At 43.8% G+C, this 17,459-nt stretch overlaps 1 protein-coding gene across 4 annotated transcripts in view; it reads right to left on the reverse strand.

The window, feature by feature from the left end:
* Positions 1-15,467: 15,467 nt before the first annotated feature.
* FAT1 (FAT atypical cadherin 1) overlaps positions 15,468-17,459 on the reverse strand; it is a 123,423-nt gene continuing 121,431 nt past the window's right edge. For all 4 annotated transcript variants that reach the window (XM_045785744.2, XM_045785740.2, XM_045785741.2 and 1 more), the window contains one exon: positions 15,468-16,878. In XM_045785744.2, coding sequence (XP_045641700.2) covers positions 16,250-16,878 — 629 coding nt within the window. In that variant the 3' untranslated portion in view covers positions 15,468-16,249. The remainder of the gene's footprint in view (positions 16,879-17,459) is intronic.

Here is a 17,459-nt window from a genome sequence, read left to right on the forward strand (position 1 = left end):
TGCATCCCAGGTATGAATCCCACTTGATCGTGGTGGATAATCCTTTTAATGAACTGTTGGATTCTATTAGCAAGTATCTTGTTGAGGATTTTGGCGTCCATATTCATTAGGGAAATCGGTCTGTAATTCTCCTTTTTGAGGGGGTCTTTGCCTGGTTTGGGGATCAAGGTAATATTGGCCTCATAGAATGAGTTTGGTAGCTTTCCTTCTGTTTCTATTTTTTGAAATAGCTTTAGGAGAATAGGTATTATATCCTCTTTGAATGTTTGGTAGAATTCCCCAGGAAAACCATCCGGGCCTGGAGTTTTGTTATTTGGAAGGTTGTTTATCACTGACTCAATTTCTTCATAATTAATTGGCCTGTTTAAGAAATCAATTTCTTCCTTTTTCAATCTTGGTAGTTTATAGGTTTCCAGGAAGGATTCCATCTCTTCCAGATTGCTTAGTTTATTGGCATATAGCTGTTGATAAAAATTTCTAATAATCCTTCCAATTTCAGTGGTGTTCGTCGTGACCTCTCCTTTTTCATTCATAATTTTAATAATCTGGGTCCTTTCTCTTTTCTTTTGGATAAGTCTTGCCAGTGGTCTGTCAATTTTATTGATTCTCTCCAAGAACCAGCTTCTAGTCCTGTTGATCTGCTCTACTGTACTTCTGGTTTCTGCTTGATTGATTTCAGCTCTAATTTTGGTCAACTGCTTCCTCGTGCGTGGATTAGGCCTGTCCCTCTGTTGCTGTTCCAGCTTCTTGAGGTGAGAATATAAAAACTGCATTTTAGATTTTTCTATTCTTTTGAGTGAGGCTTGGATGGCTATGTATTTCCCCCTTAGGACTGCCTTTGCAGTATCCCATAGGTTTTGGACTGTTGTATTTTCATTCTCATTGGTCTCCATAAATTGTTTAATTTGATTTTTGATTTCCTGGTTTATCGAGTCATTCCTGAGCAGGATGGTTCTTAGTCTCCAAGTGTTTGAGTTTCTTCCAAATTTTTCCTTGTGGTTGAGTTCCAATTTCAGAGCGTTGTGGTCTGAGAATATGCAGGGGATAATTTCAATCTTTTGGTATCGGCTGAGACCTGTTTTGTGTCCCAGAACATGGTCTATTCTTGAAAATGTTCCATGGGCATTAGAATAGAATGAGTATTCTTTGGTTCTGGGGTGTAGTGTTCTATATATATCTAAGAGGTCCAACTCGTCGAGTGTGGCATTCAAAGCCTTTGATTCTTTGCTTAGTTTTTGCCAGGGTGTTCTGTCTATTTCTGAGAGTGGAGTGTTGAGGTCCCCTACTATTAATGTATTTTTATCTATATGTCTCTTTATTCTGGTTAAGAGTTGGCTTGTGTATCTTGCTGCTCCCCTGTTGGGGGCATATATATTTATAATTGTCATATCCACTTGTTGAATACTTCCTTTAAGAATAATATAGTGCCCTTCTGCATCTCTAACTATAGTCTGTAGTTTAAAATCCAATTTATCTGATATGAGAATTGCTACCCCAGCTTTCTTTTGAGGTCCATTTGCGTGAAAGATGGTACTCCATCCCCTTACTCTCAGTCTGAATGCATCTTTGGGTTCGAAATGAGTCTCTTGAAGACAGCAAATGGATGGGTCATTTCTTTTTATCCAATCTGCAACCCTGTGGCGTTTGAAACCAGAATTCAAACCATTAATGTTCAGGCTGAGTACTGAGAGATATGCTTTTAATTCTGCCATGTTGTCAGTAAAGTCTTTGTTTGTATTGGCTGTGACTTTCTGTTTTGTATCACTCTTGGGGCCTTTTTACTTTTATAGAACCCCCCGTAATACCTCCTGTAGGGCTGGTTTCGTGGTTACGAAATTGGCTAGTGACTGTCGATTCTGAAATGTCTTTATTTCTCCATCAATTCTGAATGACAGCCTTGCTGGATAAAGGATCCTTGGCTGCATGTTTTTCTCTGAAAGAGCTTTAAAAATGCTCCCCCAACCCTTTCTCTCATTCCAGGTCTGTGTAGACAGGTCTGATGTAATTCTGATGCCTTTGCCTTGGTACGTGAGAAATTTCTTTGCCCTGGCCGCTTTCAATACTGTTTCTTTGGATCTCATATTTGCGAATTGCACTATGACGTGACGTGGTGTAGGTCTGTCATGGTTGAGCTTGGGAGGGGTCCTCTCTGCCTCTTGGACACGAATTTTTGTTTCCCTTGCTAGATTAGGGAAGTTTTCAGCTACAATTTGTTCAAATATCTCTTCTAGACCTCTGTTTTTCTCCACCCCCTCGGGGATGCCGATGATTCTAACATTGGATCGTTTCGTTGAGTCAGTAATCTCCCGTAGCCAACATTCGTGGGCGTGGATTTTTTTAAGACCATCTTCTAATTTTATTTTTTCCTCTATTAACCCATCCTCCAATTCACTAACCCTTTCCTCCGCTTCCGTGACCCTGGCCGTCAGAGCCTCTAGTTTTGCCTGCATTTGGCTCATAGAATTTTTAATTTCTGTCAAATTCGCTCTCATTTCCGCCCTTAGGGATTGTATATTCTCAGTAATATTTTCCTGAATACTTTTTTCAAGTCTACTCATTATCTTGACCATTGTTACTCTGAATTCCATTTCTGATAATTTGGTTACATCCATATCCGTTACTTCTGTGGCAGAGGCCCCTGACTCACTGTCTTTTCTTTGCTGGGGGGGGCTTCTCCTTCTTGTCATTCTGATGAAGAGAGGTTGCGGGGTTTCCAGAGCCCAAAATTATTGACTGGGTCCCAGGCCGTGCCTCTTGTTTTATAGGGATCTTAGAGATGTGGGCTTCTTCTTTAAAGATTTTATTTATTTACTTATCTGAGAGAGGGAGACAGACAGTCAGCAAGAACGAAACAGAAGCAGGGGAGTGAGAGAGGAAGAAGCAGGCTCCCAGCGGAGGAGCCCGATGAGGGACTCCTTTCCGGAACGCTGGGATCACGCCCTAAGCCGAAGACAGGCGCTCAATGACGGCGCCACCCAGGCGCCTCCGGTTGTGGGCTTCTTGATTTTTCAGCCTGCCTTCTGTGTTCTGGGGGAGGGGCCTGCCGCGCCGATACTCAGGCAACCCTGTTTGGTTAGAGTCTCCGTGTCCCCTGCGAGGGAGGATGGGGATGGGCACTCTCTGAGCCGATATTTCCAGGCTTTTGTTCTCTGGCGGCTTTCCCTGGCGGCCGGCTATGCCTCTTCTGAGGGTCAGAGCAGCAGAGGCTGCATTGTCGCAGAACAGAGGGATTGCGGCCCGTTCTCCACTGATGTTCCGGCCACTTTAACTCTGTTACTGTTGGTGCTGCTCAACCCTGCGGCGTCCCGGGATGTGCGCACCAACTCGGCGACCCTGCCCTCACTTCCAGGGCCGGTGCGTCTCTGTCCTTTGTGTTTCTAATGCCGCCAGCCACCGGCCGCCCAGTCTCTGTCCTTTGTGTTTCTAATGCCGCCAGCCACCGGCCCGCGCGTCTCTGTCCTTTGTGTTTCTAATGCCGCTAGCCACCGGCCGCCCAGCGCGCTCCCGGGTCTCCCGGTCTCAGTCTATGCCCGGTGAGCACACCTCGATTCCGGAGTTTCGTGAGAAGCCTGGTGGCGCGCGCACCCGGTTCAGGGTCTCAGTCTGCTGTTTCGCGGGTGCCGACCGCGAGTCCGCCCGCTCCCCCGTGCAGGTGGCCCGCCAGCCGCCAGCCGCCCCGCGCGCGCTCCGGGAGTTCCCGGTCTCAGTCTGGATCCCGTGAGCACACCGGGATTCCGGTGTTCCGGGAGATGCCTGGTGGCGCGCGCGCGTTCACGGCTCACCGGTCTCAGTCCGCTCTCTCGCGGGTGCCCTCTGTGTGTCCCCCGCTCCCCCGTGCAGGTGGCTGCCGCTTCCCGGCGCCCAAACGCGGCGGCTCCCTCCCCCTTCCGTTTATCTTCCGATATCCGTGCACGGTTTACAGCTCCCCTCTTCGTACCTCAATACTCAGCGCTGGAGATGTTCATTTGTAGAGATCCAGATGCATCATCCTGCGTCTCAGGCTGATTCCGTGGTTATTTAGGCTGGTCTGGTACCTATCCAGCTCGACTCAGGGGACCGGCTGAAAAAGGGGTCCCCTACTCCTCCGCCATCTTAACTCCCTCCTGTGTCTCCATTTTTTAAGTTCTCCTTGGATACCTCTCATCAGAATTTTTTAATTTTTCTCATATAGGTGTTGTGCATATTTTTTTAGATTTATACCTAAGTATGTCTTTTTTAGAGGCACTAATGGAAATGGTAAAGTATTTTTTATTTCAAATTTTGCTTGTTCATTACTGGTATATAGGAAAGCAATTGACTTTTGTATGTTAATCTTGTATTCTGCAAACTTGCTATAACTGCTTATTAGTTCCAGGCATTTTTTTGTGTGTATTCTTTTGGTTTTCTACATAGACGATCATGTCATCTGCAAAAAAGACAGTTGTATGCCTTCCTTCCCAATCTGTATACCTCTTATTTCCTTTTCTTGTCTTACTGAATCAGCTGTAATTTCCAGTACGATGTTGAAAAGCAGTGTAAGAGTCACACCCTTGCACTGTTCCTGGTCATAGTGGGAAAGCCTCGGGCTTCTTACCATTAAGTATGACGTTAGCTGAACCGTTTTTGTAGATGTTCTTTATCAAGTAGAGGAAGTTCCCTCTATTCATAGTTTACTGGGACTTTTTATCACTAACAGATATTGGATTTTGTCAAATTCTTCTTCTGCATCTATTGATATGATTGATTTTTCTTTTTTAGCTTATTGATGTGACAGATTACATTAATTGATTTTCAGATGTTGAACCAGGCTTATATACCTGGGATTTATCCCACATATAAGCTGTAAATGACCCTCTAAGCACTCCTTTCAGCATATTCCATAAATTTTGATGTTTTCCTTTTCATTTAAAATTATTTTTAATTGCTCTTGAGATTCCTTCTTTGACTCATGTGTTATTTAGAAATGTACTGCTTAATCTCCAAGTATTTGGAGATTTTCCAGCTATTTTCCTGTTTTTAATGTCTGGTTTAATTTCAGTGTGGTCTGAGAGCAGATAATGTATGATTTCTGTTCTTTTAAATTTGTTAAGTTGTGTTTTATGACCCGGAATGTGGTCTAACTTGGTAAATATTCCGTGAACTTGAGAAGAATGTGTAAAGTGCTCTTGTCGGATGATGTGTCTGTAGATGTCAATTATACCTAGTTGATTAATTGTGCTCTTGAGTTAAAAAATGTCCTTACTGATTTTCTGTATGCTGGATCTGTCCATTTCTGATAGAAAAATGTTAAAGTCTCCAACTATGATAGTAGATTCATCTGGTTCTCTAGTTTTATCAGTTTATGCCTCATGTATTTTGAGACTCTTTTGTTAGGTGCTTACATGTTAAGGATTGTTATTTCTTCTGGACCGTTGAACCCTTTATCATTATGTAGTGCCCCTCCTTATCCCTAAAAACTCTGAAGTCAGCTCTAAAATTAATATAGCTACTCCTGTTTCCTTTTGATTAGTGTTAGCATGATAGATCTTTCCTCATCTCTTTAATTTTAATCTATATATGTCCTTACATTTAATGTGGGCTTTTTTTTTAATCCTCCCTGACAGTCTCTTTTAAGTGGTATATTTAGACCATATATGTTCAAGGTGATTATCGATACAGTTGCATTAATATCTACCGTATTCATTATAGTTTTTATTTTTTGCATTTGTCCTTTGTTCCTGCCTTTGTCATTTACTCTGTTTTCTGTCTTTTGTTTTAGTTGAAACTTTTATATGATTTCATTTTCTCCTTTCTTAGTTTATCATTTTTTTTTTATTTAAAAAAACTTTTTTTCGTGGTCGTCCTAGAGTTTGCAATGTACACTTATAACCAATCCTTGAGGCACCTGGGTGGCTTAGTCAGTTAAGTGTCTACCTTCGGCACAGGTCTTGATCTCAAGCTGATTTTTCATCTTGCTTATTAGATTTTTTACTTGCAGTTAGAATGGAGTGGTGACTTCTAAGGTCCTTAAATGCCAGGAAAGAAGTATTTACAAAAATAGTTTATTACAGCCAAAGGGGGTTAATTCCAGAAACTCAGGGTTGGTAGAGCATTAAAATATATTAATATAAGTTACCATATGGATAGATCAAAAGAGATAAACCACATGATCATCTTAATACATGCTGAAATGGTATTTAAAAATTCCCTATCTGTTCCCAATTTTTAAAAGTTTCTATAATGTTAATAAGAACAGAGTGTGAATACTATAAAGAATATTTCAAAATAATGTCTATCTTAGACTTAAAAGAGAAATGCAAGAGTTCTTTAAATTGGGAAGAAAAGGGAAGGCCTAACAACACACCTGTCTAGCATTGTGCTGGGTGTTTCTGATAATGAAATGAGATTAAAAGAGAAAAATGTAAAAATCAATATTTGCAGATAGGAGCGTACGTACTTTCTTAAATTCCAGGAAAAATGAGAGCACATAATGAGAAGATCTGATATATAATAGCAATTGATGTAAAATTGCTAGAAACTGGCTTCAGCAGTGTGCAGGGCAATGTGTAGAATTTTTTTTAAAAAGCTCAAAACTTCACCAAGAATCATGAAAGAAAACACAAAGGGCAAGACACACCATGTTCCTGGATTGAAAGCTTGAAAATTAATTTCCCAAATACTTTTTGCCAGCCCAACAAAAATACCAATAGAGATAAAAAAATAATCATGAAGCTCCTTTAAAGAAAATGTAGCAAAAAGGATCTGGATAAATGAAGGGGAGAGGGTGTGAGTTGCTAATATTAAAATGTCCATTGAAAGTTATAATAACCGAAAGTGTGTGAACGTTGTATTGTATTGAAGATAATACAAGATGAAGGTTTGATGAAGTTAACGTTTCATGTCAGTGGGGGAGGGTTAGATTAATAAAAACAAAGATTCATTTAAAGAAAACGTAGGTGAACAAAATAAAATGTAGGTAAAAAAAATGAAGAAAATGTAGGTGAATACTTATGTAACCTTGGTGTGGAAGGAACTCTGACATGGAAAACATATGAGAGAAAATACTCGTAACCATAGAAAGAACAGCAGTAGCTACTGTTTGCTGCACACTTAGCACGGTCCAGCTCTAGCATAGTTTTCTCCATGCATTATCCCACACAATCTGCTAGTGGTCCTAAAAGGTTGGGCATTGCTAGGGGCATTTTGTGGGAGAGACCCGTGACTCTAGAAGTCATGTGGTACACCAAAGGCCCACAGCTAATAAGGGATAGAGGCAGGATTTACACTTTGGTCTCTTGGGCTCCAAAGCATCCACCCTTGTTACTGAGAGGTAGTGTTTCTCAGCCAGGATAGATTTGAGTGCACGAAAGTTAAAAGTTCTTCTGTTTAAAAAAAAAAAATGCCATAGGGTTGCCTGGGTGGCTCAGCATCTGCCTTCGGCTCAAGTCATGATCCCAGGGTCCTGGGATCTAGTCCCACATCCAACTCCTTGCTTAGTGGGGAGCCTGCTTCTCCCTCAGCCTGCCGCTTCCCTGCTGTACTCTATCTCTCTCTGACAAATAAATGAAATCTTTAAAAAATAAATAAATAAATACAATAAAATAAATGCCATAAATAAGTAAAAGCTAGATAGACCAGGGAAATAATTTGCAATTTATCATACAAAATATCAGTGACCTTAATTGCATAAAGGATTTTTTCAAATAAGAAAAACGATAGAAATATTTTTAAAGGATGTAATGTAAAAAAATATATGCAAACTCTGAGAAAAACAAAAATCAAATGTATGGGAAGTTACCATTCCAGCTATCACTTTTGAAAACATTAAGAGGAATGGTAGTTCCAAGTGTGATCAAAAAAATATTAAAATCTGAGAAAAAGCGCTACATATAAGTCTTAAAACTGCATGCCCATTTGACCCGGTAATTCCACTCAGAGAAAATAACTGAACACATATTCAAATGTGTACGGACACGTGGTTGTTCCTCACAGCGTTGTCTGTAACATTTAAAATCTAAACCTTTGATAAATCAATTTAATCAATAGATGAGTAGAGCAGCACAGATGGCTCGCTCTGTCCCGCATAATGGGCGGGGGGTGCATATGGAAAACCCCCCACTTTCTCTGACTGACGGTGAGGACAGGGAAGCTGGGAAACCATGAATAGGCAAAGAATGGGAAATCCCCGAAAGGAAAGAGCCAGAGGTGGGGGATCCCCAGACTCTGCCCCTGTCAGAGAGTGAGCGGTGTCCAAAACCACACACACAATTCTGGAGGACACTCAAAGCAGCCTTACAGACAAGGGCCAACTCACACTGGAGAGGCCAGTCTTCAACGATGCCCATGGATCCTTGGAATCAAGCCAGATTTTCCAAGGCTTCCCTAACCTGGCCTTTCCAGCCTTGACCTTCCTAACCATCCTTTCCCTCAGCCACGGGATCTGGTCTACCCTCCAGCCCATGAACGTTCTCTCATTCCTCAAACATCCTATTACCTGTTTCCTGTTTCCCTCAGGCTCCTTCTGCATGGAACGGTCTTTCCACACCCTTCTCTGTAATCGCTGTGCTCTCCCCATGAGGTCAGGCCCCACATCTTGCTTATGCTTTCCTCCTCTGTGCTTCTGCACACCACTGTATGCGCTTTATCCTAACACCGCAAGCCATACGGTACCTGTTTTCTTGCTGCAGCCCCAGCACAAGGCTGTGAAGCGGGGGCTGCGGCTTGTTCTCGGTTGCCTTCCCAGGACTGAGCACAGTGTCTGGCCTACAGTAGACACCAACAATTATTTGTTGAATAAAATGAGAGAATAAATGATTCCATTACTGCCTGCTGGCTTTAAGGCGATGTAATTTCCATGAAATTATGTCTTTCATCATATTTGGAAACTTCTAATTTATCAGAAAAAAAAAACATTGCTATTTGTCAGACTAATGGATTTTTAATGCATTTGTCACCCTCAAGTCATGAGACATGTTCTCTATATTTCTCCAGTTAATGACAAGAAAGAAGAAGGGTATTTTTTTCAAAGAATTTTTAGGTTCCATTATAATAGGTAAGTTAATATGGATTTTATTTGGTGGCCTGCTCTAAGAACGTTACAGTTAGGTACCCTAGAAGATGTAAAACAACACAATTTAAATTTTATTTAGAGAATATATATTTTCACTAAATGTACATGTATCCTAATTTCAAGAGCTAAATATACCATTAAAGAAATATTTTTTTACCATTACTTTATGTAATTCACCAAGTTTCATTTCATACTAAGACAAGTGAAATATTGCTTGCAGAAGAAAATAAACAGTTCAAGGAATATTAGGAATAGTTGACGTTTTCTTTGTGATGTGTGTAAAAAGACACAACAGGGGGCGCCTGGGTGGCACAGCGGTTAAGCGTCTGCCTTCAGCTCAGGGCGTGATCCCGGCGTTCTGGGATCGAGCCCCACGTCAGGCTCCTCCGCTATGAGCCTGCTTCTTCCTCTCCCTCTCCCCCTGCTTGTGTTCCCTCTCTCGCTGGCTGCCTCTGTCAAATAAGTAAATAAAATCTTAAAAATAAAAAAGACACAACAGAATAGTAATAACGCACCGCGGGGGGGGGGTTGTAAAATGTACCCCATGATCTCGGCTGGAAATGAGTGGAGTAAAGGGAAAGGTAGGTGCTTGTATGAGAACAGACCAGCTGGAGCTGGAATTGGCCAGTGAGGGGCTGGTTTGGCCAGAAAGTCCTGAGACTTCCCTCCTGACTCGGGGGCCTCGTGTGGGGACCCCAAGGGTCGCTGTGGTCTGAGGCACCAGACTGTTTCTTGGGTCTTTGGGAGGCAAGTTGAGAAGGTAGAAAAATGCCAGTCAATTCATGATCAAGTTCCAAAGTGTGTATTATAGTAGTTCTGGTAGCAGAGATGAAGGGGAAAACTGCATACAACTAAAAATAACTAAGGAAACTTCCCTCCCAAATTATAGGAATATAGAAGGATTGAGATAGGCAGAAAAGTGGGTGTGGTACCATCTGAGAAAGGGGGATGCCGTTATCACATGTGCAGGGAAGGGATTGGGGCGGGTGGGGAAGAACAGGGAGCTTCGTCTTCGGTGCAGAGGGTAGAGAGGGGTCTGTTCCAGAGGGAAAGGTGAGACGCTGCTGCGTTCATTTCTTTAAAATGTCCTTGCCACCCCTCGGAAAGATTAACGCATGCTCGAAATACCTTAAAGCACCGATTTCCCTGCCGTCCAAGGAGAAGGTGTGAGGGGCAGAGAGATTTGAATCCCGCCGGCCGTGCTCGGACACAGTGACGATAGAATGGGTGCAAACGAGCAAAATCCCCCACAGACCGGAGTCCTGAAGAATTTTCACATGTAAAGCAATCTAGAGCATCTCGTCCAGGGTCCAGGACGTGGGGGGCTTGGCTGTCGCTCCGTGTGGCCCTTGCTGCGAGCCGTGGGCTCCTCTCTGGCTGGCCGAGCGCCCCGCTTCCCGCGCTCCCTGGGGCTCGTTGCGGCCGTGTGATCTGGGGGCGCTCTGGCTCTCCGGGGCCTCTCCGCCGCCTGCATCAGGAGCCGGGCCTGCACTCCACGAGCGCTGTCGGGCAAGTCCTGAGCACTTGCGAGAGATCCAGTAAGTCAGAACGCGAGTGACCCAGCAAGCACGACCGTGTCAACGAGGGTTTACCACCCGCGCCAAAACCGCACAGAACTGAGGTGGCCGGGAGTGCGCATGCGCTGGGCGCTGGGCGCCGCTCAGGAACCGGAAACGGCGCTCTCCGCGTGCGAAGGCTTCCCCACGTGACAGGTGACGTCGCGGCCACACAGCGCAGTTGTCACGTCCTTGTGTGGAGCGGTCGTGTTTGTTGGGACGTCTGTAACTGCAGAGGACGGACAAAGAACGCCTGGCCCCCAGTTACTGCCACTGCTGAGGTTCTACAGATAAACGGGACAGGGTCACATCGCGCTGCTTCAGGAGTCAACCGGGAGAAGACTGGAGTCCCTAGAAGTTTCTGGTTTTGGTTTACTCTCTTATCTCCAAACACGTGACTGTTATTTCAGCATCGACAGATTCCAGAGTGTTTTAGGAGTTGGGAGGAAGAGCGTTAACCTGCACGGTTTAGTTTTTATTCAGTATATTGTTGCGTAGCACACAACCCGCGACCGCACTGAAATTTTTTCCTCAAAGGTCACACGACTGCTCATAAGCAAGTTTTGTTCATTTTTATATGTGCAGGGTATAGCAAAGGGTAGACTAGACCAATGTTTGTTAATGCAACCCAGAAAGTACTTTGGACTGACAGGAAGAATGAATGAATGAATGAATGAATGAATGAATGAATGAATGAAAAAGAAAGAAAAAAAAGGGGGAGGGGAAAGAAAAGAAAAGGAAGGAGGGGAGGGAGGGAGCAGAGACAAGGGGCAGAGTGTGAGGAGGGGCCCCTGAGCCTCAGGAGCACTACTGTTTGAATCCCACGTGAATGGAGAGTATACTTTTATTCTGTTAAATAAAACAGGTGGAAAAATAAGACACAAGGCAGTAAGCTGTAAACTTAACCCTGAACACTCATTCCTAAGAGTGAGGACTTGGTCTTGTTCATCCTTCACCGAATGGCAAACATGGTGCTTCTGGCCTTCACTGACTAGATCAGATACTCAGCAACAACTTTTGGATAAACGAACAGCAGAAGTGGCATCTTCAGACTTCATTTGTACCCACATCATCCGGTCTCCAATGTGGAATGCACTGACTTAGTAGAAAACAACCAGGATGCAAAGGGTCAAAAATCTCTTGAATTAGAGGCAATTAATCAAATGATCTAAACTAGGTTAGGAAGCTTCTTTGAATTACAACATGCTCTATAAAGGCACTAAGAAAATGAAACTTCAGGGATGCCTGCGTGGCTCAGTCAGTTAAGCATCTTGATTTCGGCTCAAGTCATGAGCTCAGGGTTGTGAGGCTCTGCGCTGGGCGTGGAACCTGCTTAGGATTCTTTCTCCTCTTCTTCCTCTGCCCCTCCCCTCTAAAAATATGAAACTTTCATATGATGCATTTTAAAAATAGACTGTTAAAATGCCTATTTGAAGACTGGGATGGCAGCGAGGGAGGAAACAATATAATAGCAGTTAAAGCATTTGGTGAACATCTACTTTGTATCAGAATGGCTGGTGTGAGGACCTTTGCTGTCTGCAGTTTTGGTATGTTCCAGAGACACTTCAGAAAGGTCAGGGGGAGGAAGCTTTGAGACCAGAGTCAGGGCTTTGGATTTCAGTCCCTAGACTGACCTGTGGAGTGGCCTTCAGAAAATTATCTTGTGCCTGGGTTTCCTGATCTGGAAAGTGAGAATAATAAGGAGGGTCACCGGATGGATTCAAAGAGTTACTAATTGCAGAATGTTTGGAATGTAGTAAGCTCTCCTAAGAACCATTAGAGTGTTGGTTTGATTCCACGGAGCTCCTGTAGGGTGTTTACTGGTCGCTCGTTTTCAGCAGAGGAACCTAAACAGAAGTAGTTAGTTTAACATCGCACAGCTAATGAATGGTAGGGCGCAACTTTGAACTGAGATCTGTGGCTCTAAGGCCAGCAGTCTCCACCTGCCACCGAGGAGGTCGCGAGTGTGCCCTGAGGACCCATGGTTTTAAAAAGGCGCCCTCCTGCCAGCAGAGTTACACGGAACCCGAAGGTTGCCGAGCTACCCAAGCAGGGGTGGGGACTAGAGTCCGGTCCTGTCCTGGAATGCACCCTCCCCCCCCCTCGGGAAGAGGGCATCTGCAGTGGGGCAGCAGGTGTTGGGGAGAACGGTGGGCTCTGGCCTCAGACCTCCAAGGTGGAATGGGGCTTTACCACTTACTTGCCTGCTTCGTAACAGACAACTGTCTGTCTCTCTTACATAAAATGCAAATGATGATATGAGATACTCTCCCCACGTGATGGTCATAAGGATTGTGTAGCCACAGCTCAGAGTAGAGCTGGGTGCAGACAGCAGTGTTTGCTGCTGTTAATCCAGTAGAGAACAAACCGAGCTCTGTCATTCACTGTGAGGATATCCCCAGAACCCCAGTGTGACTCAAAACTATGGCACAGAAATTCAAGATCAGACCACAGTTTTCAATGACTGGAGTGTATTTTTAAATTTTGTGACACTCCCCCTTAGAAGTAAAAACTCAGCATTTGAGATTATTGAAAACAGTCTCAATCCAGTAAGAGCTTTTTAGTTGGAGAACCTTTGTGCATTTTACACATTCAGTTTAAAGAAATTTGTTTTTAGTAAGGTCTATAAATAAAATTTTATTTTGTTCCACCCTATCTTAAAGCATCTATTTAAAGTATACTTACCTTTGAAAGAAGAGAAAAAGATGCATTTAAGGTAATTATTTAAAAACACAAATCACAAGAGCATCATCGAAAAATGTTTGCAGCCTTATTTGTAGGGGCTAATATTCCATATTTGGCAAGGAGATGGGGCTGTGCTGCTAAGTCCCTGACAGGATAGATGATGGTTTGTTCCTCTTCCTATATTCTTCCCTTACCCTAAAACTGTTAGGTGGTGTCTACAAACATGACAATGAATTGAAACAATCATCATTAGACATTATGAGAATTTCTTTTTATCCCTTCAGACAACTGGATAACAGCTCTGGTTTAGAATCACTGAGCTCCTATTTGTCATCTCTCCTACAGAGACCCGCATTCATAGCTCTTTGTTAAGATCTATTGGGTCCAGTGACATTTGCATTCAAATGTTACACGTTTTCTCTGTCTCGCATTGAAAACCTAGCCTCTTCCAGGGCCACAGTTTCCAACCCTACGGGGGACAAGTGCATTCATTCCCTAAGTGTTGACACAAGCAGAAGTTTTCTTGGGGGGGGGGGATACTTGTCATTCTTCTCAAGTGGCTCATTCTGTTTGCCGTAGAGGCAGTAAACTGCTGGCGAGATGAAATTCTGGCAAACCACTTGCTCTCAGCTGGCGCAGTAACTGAAACTGAAGCTGATGCTTCTGACGCAGAGCGATCGGAAAGTGCACGGAACACCAGTCCGCACCAGAGAAAGAGCAGCCCACGCTGCCCTGCCGAGTTACCGAGCGGATTCGGCGGGCTGGGAGAAGGCGGAGGTTGCAAGCAGAGGGGAACCCAGAACTGGAGGAAGACTGGGGGTGGTAGATGGGTGTCGGGGCAGGTTTCCAGCTCTGACAGATTACAGACCTAATGGCTACACTTCTCTGAAGTCACTGAAAACTGAATAGCAATTCAAGGTAATTTTATGAAAATGATCCAGTTCTTGACTTTTTCAGAGAAACCAACTCACAGAAGAGAGAGCAGGATTTCCCAGAGTTCTACCAAAGCTTGCTCGCATGGAGATGCTGACCGTGCAGCCCTCGGGGCAGTGGGGGGAGCCTGGGCATCACCCCATGCAGCCGACACCCCTGGTTTACAGCAGCCTCCCCCTTCACACCACTGTGCCGTGAAAATGGGATACGCTTCTGCATATGCCGTGACGGAGCAGACAAGGTAGGGAGTTTGTGTCTTTTTGTGAATAACGTATGGTAGGGGACCAAAAAATATGTTTTGGATAAATTAATGAAATAGTCACAGATTTTAAAAAGTAAAAGAAAAACTTAAGCAACTGTTTCAGAAAATGAGAAAGGAGGAAACAGAAACACGCTACATACTTCGCGCAGCAATGAATGTTTATACCACCAACACAATGAGACCGTGTATGTGGATTAATCCAAAAGTTAGGGTGTAACTACATGGAGGTGGGTTAGGTTACGTGGCCTTCCCTCGAACATCACACAGTAATACGCGATTCCTAAAAAAAAAAAAAAAAAAAATTAGTGACCCTAGAAACAACAGACAGACCTAAGAATATGAACAGGAAAGAGAAAACAGCTTAGAGTTGTATGTGGGCGTAGCAGAGGGTATGAGCGTGCTGCTTTTTCGTCAGCACGGCTAGCTCTGGTGTTCAGACTGTGTATCTGGTCTCATCTGCTGAAACAAGGCATTTACTTCCTTTATTTAAAGGAAAAAGTTACTTTCTGAAGTTCTGAGAATGCCTGATTCTTTGTTCTGCATCTCAGCCTGGCTGACACATAGATAAATATTTGTTGGATGGATGGATTTCACACCAAATCACATACAATCAGGAGGTGTTCTTTGATTACAGACGACAAAATGCTTTGTACTTTTGACTTTGGTAGAAGTCATAGGTGAAGACCATAGAAGCCTTTAAATGATACCTAATAAATCGTGAAAAAATCTATGGAGGGAAATGTTCTTGAAGTTTTAGTTGGAAAACACGTAAAAGGGCAGTTTTATATTTACACCTGTAGTTCTGAGCAGGATCAAGTAGCCACGTACTGCCACCTAGTGGCCCCATCTGTAAGTGCCGCCTGGTTTGGCACCTGGACCCTTCACATTTAAGGCCACAGAAAACTAATGTCTCTACATCCATCCAGCGTTCTTTGTCAGCAGCTTAACTGAATCCTGAACAAGAGTCTTAAATACAGAGGAAAAACAAGCAGTAAAGCTAAAGTATTTTATTAATAATTTATTGTCAGTAAGAAAGACTGGCTAATGGTAGTTTTCAGTAAAAACCTTTACAAGACCATTGCATCACAAATATACAGACACTATAAAAACTGTGTCATGATGGTTTTGGTTCTAAACAGGTGTGCAGAAGGTCCCCATTACACTTTCCAGTAATGAAAAATGTTTATAATTCTAGTAAGCCATTTAAGACATGTCCATGTAGAAGGTCTTTCCTCCTCCTATGTACAGCTAGAAATGAAGGACTATAGTGAAATGTCATACTTCAATGGAAGAGGACATATATGAAACCCTGGTTATATTAAAAAATCAGGGTGCTAGGTAATGACGCTAACACCACCAAAAACAAATGCACCAAATCTTGAAAATTTAGTTACAGCTATGAAAAATCAAATCTGTACATAAAATTTACAAAAGAAAAAAAGACTGGAAACTTAATCAAATCTATATAAATACATGAATCATGCTAGCAAGATGATAGGACTGATTTTTCATTTCAACAGACAAATGTAAATGCAAAAAAAGATGTTCGGAAATGGCACGGCCAAAGGAAATCTCCTCCCGTTACAGTAGGTTCGGACACCAGAAATGGCTAACTTGTCAAGAGGTGCGTGATTCAGTGCAGCCATGCCCATTTTAGCTCACCCCCCCCCCCAAAAAAAGAAAAAAAGGCGCTTTAGCACTGCTGCAGAGAACGATGGGGAAGATCACTTATATAATAATCTCCAGGTTCATTGAAGTCCAGGCACTTTGGGGCGAGTCTGAGCGTCAGACCTGCGTGTGCTGCTGCACATCCAGGGGAGGGACCGTCACCTCGTCGAAGTGACCGTCCTCTCCGCTCTCATAGTCACTCATCATGACCTCGGACTCCACTTCACAGCACGCCGACACGTCAGAGCAGGAAGCCGTGGAGGCGTACACGGACATGGGCATGTTTTCTACAGAAGGGGCTTCAAAGTTTCTGGAATACCCTGGAGGGTAGGGGGCATAGGGTTCTCTACACGTACTGTTCTCACCAGGGCCTGCTTTTTGAGGTTCAGACACATCAACGGGATAGAAATTGGGCAGATACTGATTCAAGTGGAACCTCTTCCGGTTTCTCGACGAAGAACCCAGACTGCCTGCAGCGGGCATGTCTCTAGGAGGGTGTATGGACTCAAACTGATCGCTGAATTCCGGAGGTAAGGGTGGCAGTTCGTCAGGCACAGGGAAGTCCTCTGGTGGAGGTGGAAAGTCACTCTCAAGGTCGTAGCCTCCTGGGTAATAGTCCGTATCGATGGCATCTGGATCTGCCGAGTACAGAGGGGTCTGCTCGTCAATGACCTCGTAATTGGGGAATTCTTGTATATCTGGCAGAGGAACACTTGGCATCCAATCCGACGTGTCCCAGTGGTACCCTGGGTAGGAAAGAGAACAGATTTCAGTGTCTCTTCTCCCCAGCGTCTGTGCCATCGGACAAAGAGCTCAGCGTAACGCACAGAAGCGCAAAGGCCTCACACGGTTTCCTCCCTGCGGAAACCTCTGCTCAGTGCTTTGAGGGCCTCCCCCCGCCCGCGTTCTGACAACCTCTTTGGACTAGGCTCTGGTTCCAAATGCGTACCTACGGTTTCACGTAAGTACCTAACAAACACTCAAGGAGACGAAACACGTATGAACAGAAGCAGGGTGCTCGCAGCTCCGGGACATGCACTCTCTTACAAGCGATCCCACCAGCCCTCAGCTGCCTCCTGGAAGTCAGCAAGCATTTCAGGCTCAGGACACAAGTTTGGGCCTTTAAAAAACACTTAACGCAACTGTTTAACATGCTAAAATTAAAAAAAATTCCTTTATAATCACACTCTTTCTACTAAAAACTACGAATTACATTAACACAGGTATGGAACAAAGCATGCCTCCACATCCAGCAAAATGCAACCAAACACTGAGAAACAGCACAAGTTTTGACTGATCACAACAGTTTGTTACGTTTACAAGGACA

This window comes from Ursus americanus, chromosome 27 (genome assembly GCF_024610735.1).
Source record: "Ursus americanus isolate L20-20 chromosome 27, mUrsAme1.1.p, whole genome shotgun sequence".
Taxonomy (NCBI): domain Eukaryota; kingdom Metazoa; phylum Chordata; class Mammalia; order Carnivora; family Ursidae; genus Ursus; species Ursus americanus.